This window comes from Juglans regia, chromosome 14 (assembly GCF_001411555.2).
Source record: "Juglans regia cultivar Chandler chromosome 14, Walnut 2.0, whole genome shotgun sequence".
Lineage (NCBI taxonomy): Eukaryota > Viridiplantae > Streptophyta > Magnoliopsida > Fagales > Juglandaceae > Juglans > Juglans regia.
The window spans coordinates 10,872,073-10,876,726 of record NC_049914.1 but is presented as its reverse complement, the minus strand read 5'-3'; the positions used below and the strand labels follow the sequence as shown (position 1 = coordinate 10,876,726).

General features: G+C 35.9%; 1 protein-coding gene across 1 annotated transcript; it reads right to left on the bottom strand.

Annotated features, from left to right (window-relative positions):
• Positions 1-987: 987 nt before the first annotated feature.
• LOC108989652 (L-ascorbate peroxidase, cytosolic) lies at positions 988-4,183 on the bottom strand. The gene is made up of 10 exons (XM_018963336.2): positions 3,835-4,183; positions 3,529-3,658; positions 3,203-3,377; positions 3,017-3,082; positions 2,117-2,165; positions 1,902-1,987; positions 1,703-1,782; positions 1,484-1,586; positions 1,327-1,385; positions 988-1,230 (listed from the first exon to the last, which is right to left on the bottom strand). The coding sequence occupies exons 2-10, from the start codon at positions 3,645-3,647 to the stop codon at positions 1,215-1,217; spliced, it is 753 nt and encodes a 250-aa protein (XP_018818881.1). The 5' UTR covers positions 3,648-3,658; positions 3,835-4,183; the 3' UTR covers positions 988-1,214.
• Positions 4,184-4,654: the final 471 nt, after the last annotated feature.

Below are 4,654 nucleotides of genomic sequence, written 5' to 3'. Positions count from 1 at the left end.
CTACATTTGTTTCAACTGTTTCAACTTCTTATGATCTATATGCTAAACCAATTTCATCTAAAACTTCTCAATTTTTTCTTCCTGCATCAAAAACTGAGTACATTCGCATACAGGCAAATGTTGTTGCTAAAACAAAGATGGTATTAAAATATTTTTAAGATATTTTTATTAATTTCGATCGATGAAATATTCCAAAAATTGATACTAAATCTATTTACAAAATTACTTGAGTTTAATCTGCTTTTAAAATTGAGTTTAATGTTAAAACTATTAAATAAACTTATACTATTTCAAAAACCCATGAAAAATATTGCTTATTTAACATTCGAGGCTTTCAGAACATGGCTCTGATAAGAATTCAGTGTTTGGTTTGAAGGACGACAGAACGAATGGAATGAAGAGAAATAAATCAACTATCAGCAAGCAGAGCCAAACTTGGCAAACTAATTCAACTTGTTACATTTGCTTCAACTATTTCAACCCCTTATGATCCATATGCTAAGCCTATTTTATCTAAAACTTCTCAATTTTTTCTCCCTGCTTCAAAAAATGAATACATTCACAAACTATTTTCTTAAAATCTGTTCTACGTAGAACCTCACCAATCTGCATACACAGATTCCTTCAAAATTATTTCAACTTATTTTTCCCCCGAATTCCCCCTAGATTCCTGAAAATTCAGCCAAGACCCTTCAATTTTACTCTAATATTTTGCTACAAACTGAATCAATTGGTTATCAAACCAATTTATGATAAGACAGACAAGTCAAAATTGATTTATCACCCAATCCTTTTACTTCTCAGAGACTTGTTATTATATATATATATATATATATATATATGTGTGTGTGCTTAGTGGTAAAAGGCCAAATTAGCAAAGATAATAAAAATATTCGTAATGGCCTGGGGGGCAATTAAATAGCTTAACATCACTGCTACAAAATCATGCAGTGTGTGGGAGTTAAGAGAGAGAGAGAGAGAAAATCATACACAATTACTAATACTCAAATATTATTTCATTAAAGGATCAGTACCACAGCATTCTTTCTACCTACCGTTGATCATGTCCAACAAAACAAAGCAATAAACTAACACCACTTTCATGAATCAACATCTTCCCGAAACCAAGTCTTTCTTGAAATCAAAAACAAATAGGATAAGCAAAAGAAGGTACTGCCACCATCCCAAAACCAAGTCCCATTCTTCCCAATTGCTTAGGCTTCAGCAAATCTGCAAACCAGGGCCAAGATTTCGGTCATACAACTTCACAGTTGCAGAAAAACTACCAAGGAAACACCCACAATATCTAAAAACCTCGACACTTACCCAAGCTCGGAGAGATTCAAGTGGGCCTCTGTATAATCGGCAAAGAATGCATCTTCATCCTGACAGAGTAAGTCCAACAGGAGTTAGCAAATTGCCAACGAAAGCACCAAGGGAAATATAATTGGCAACCTCATAAAATATATGTAGAAGTACATACCGCAGCATATTTATCAACAAGAGGGCGGAAGACAGGATCACTGAGAAGTGCCTTGTCAGATGGCAACTGCAGGAGACCTTCCTTCTCACCAGTCAGTAGTTCCCTAATAAAATTCAAGACCAATTTCTAAGATGGGTCCTTGGCTTTTTCAAACACATCATCATGAACAAGATAATGTAATACATTTAGACAACGGGAAAGTCTGGCAGTGTAACTCACGTGAAGTATGTGTTATCAAAGATGAGTGGGTTGGTAGTCCAGGGTCCCTCAAAGCCAGATCGCTCCTTGTGGGCCCTTCCCTACAAAAAGAACAAATCCAAACCAGGCAACAATTGAAAATCTTAACATAATAGTTCCAAAGGATAGCTTTTTTTTTTTTTTTTTTGATAACTAAGGAATCCTCAGGAATCATCCTAACCAAAGTGTGTCCACCAGAAAGTGCAACAATATCCTGATCACAGAGGCCCATTTGTTGGCCAAATACCACCCTCAAGTGGTCAGAACCTGCATAAATTGAAGAAGAGTCAAGAAACATCATTTACCCCCAAAACCATATTGCTGAGACGTGTATGTGTGTTTCTCCAATATGTTAACCGATAAAATCTCAATCAGATCATCAAACGGAATACTAACCCAAAGTAGCATCTGGAAGACGTCCTTCAGGAGGCGGGTTGGTCTTGTCCTGAAAATAAGAGAGAGCAACTATCAGTTTCCAATGAGGACTACATAATTTTACAGTAAAGACTTAATATAGTAAACATGGACTAAATCAAAATCTACATCGACAAATAGTATATAAGAATAAAAAAACCTCCAGATCAACACATCTAAATTGATGGTTTTATACGCTCTTAGATAAAATACAATAGTTAATGTTTCATTTTTCTAATAAGAAATACAAAAAGTTGACCTCATGGGAAAATTATCAATACATGCGATGAGCAGCTAATACAAACTATTTCCTCATTCAAGACCAATAAAAATTCAAATGATAATGAACATGACTAGATTATCAGTTGGTTATTGATGTAGACAAACAAAAGCTCAACGGTGAAAACATTCCAAGGAACGACAATAAACAGAGTACCGGTACTTACATAGGCTACTGACAAGATGTTTTGCCAAGAGTGAAGGGACATTGGCTTAAAATACAAAGGTCTACAAAACTGCCTAAAAGCTCAATAGTTCACACTTCACACCGCAAAGCCAGCCATATCAAATTGAAAAAAATTCTTTCTTAGAAAAGCAGAGCTAATCACAAATCTCGTATCAAACAAACATGGTTAAACATATCCAACGCGGTCTAGAAAATAATAAAACTCAATACGACACTCTTGACAAGACTATATAATAGTCCCGACTAAATGGGTTCGGTGCACATAAATTTTCAACACAAGAAATCAATCAAGACAAGGAATGAACTATGAAACTATGGCATGGTAACTAGCATCTCAGGCAGACGAATCAGATTTATAAGACACAAATATGTAAATGAAAACTCGAATAAACCCCAAAAAATGAAACTAGACCGACCTCCCGTCCAGGGTGGAAGGGGATCTCGGGCCCACCGGTGATTTCAACAGCAACAACGCCGGCCAACTGCATTGAACAAGATAACAGAAATTAAAAAATTATTTGAGTAAAACAAACAACCAAAATTAGGTTACAGCGAAACAGTGAGAAAAAAAATTAATCATTAATATAAAGAAGAACTTGTACCTGGTAGAAATCAGCGTAAGAGAGGATGGGGAATTGTTCCTTAATGGGCTCCAAGAGCCTGACGGCGATGTCGAGGCCATTGTTGGCGGAGTGTTTGAGCTCGGCCCCTAGCTTCATGGTACCGAAGGGACCTCCCGTTTTTGTCTTAACGTCAAAGGTCCCAGCAGAGTGCCATCTGCACAAAAAGGATCATTTTACATACAGAGGTATACAGTTTATGGAGAGAGAAATAAAGAATGTAATCTCAAGAATTATAGAGCTCCTGTTCGAGTTCTTAGCGATAAAAATCAAGAATCATAGTCGATAGTCGGAGAGAGAGATCGTACGCCAGACGGAGCATGAGGGGAGCGCACTTCTTGTCCGCGATAAGGCCCCTTAGTTTTCTCTTGGCCTTCTCGACGGCCTTCTGGTATTCAGCGCTCACGGTAGGGTACTTCTTCACCATTTTCACGACTACTGCACCCAAAAAAAAAAACGATCCAGCTCTCATCACAACGAGACCAAAATGATTTAAAAAAGAAAAAAAAAAAAACATGATCGGCGTTTGAATCTACGATCCAAATATGCAAGCAAGAGTGAATCGATCCAAGTCTCCGAGATCCGGAAAAAAAAAAACAGAGCAAGAAACGAACCTTGGAAGCAGAGAAGCTAACGGAGAAAAGTGATCTAGAGAGAGAAACCCTAGTTGGAGAGAGTGGCACGAGGAGAGCACAAGCTGGGATCAGGGATGGACAGAGAGCTTATATAGGGGTGAAAGATAAAATGGGTGAGAGCTTTGTGGAGGAAGAGAAAGTTCTAGAAATTGAATTTTGGGGCGTTGGATTAGTGAGAGCGTGTGGACATGGATGGTTCAGATGTCGTGTGGACAGCTGAGTTTTTTATTTTATTTTTTTCTATTGTTTTTAGGACGACCAGTCCTGCTTCACTGCTTCTGCTTCGAGATGGTAGGTGGAGGATTAAAAATGACGGGGAAAGTAAACATGAATGAAGGTCAAGAATCAAGATGGTGCGTGGGTGACGATAACGAATCCACACACAACATTTTCTCGGATTTGCATTTCGATTTTCGAGGAGTGCTGAACGGTTCCTACAAAATGCCCCTAATAACCTTTTAATTCTAGATAAAAATTATGGGATTGCAATTAGGCGTCGTTTGTTTTAAGTTCTCAATTAATATTATTTTATTTTATCTTATTATTATAATTTTTTTTAATTTTAATATAAAATAAAATTTTAATTTTAATTTTTTAAAATTTTAAAATAAAAATAATATTAAAAAAATATTTAATAATAATATTTTATTTAATTTTTTAATTTTAATCTCAATTTATTTTATCTAGTCTCATTTACAAAAACAAATCAAACTATTTAATTAAACCAAAATTCGCATTATTTTTTAGAGTAACATATTTCTTTGTTTTAAATGATTACACTAGTGAACAATAGGAAAAT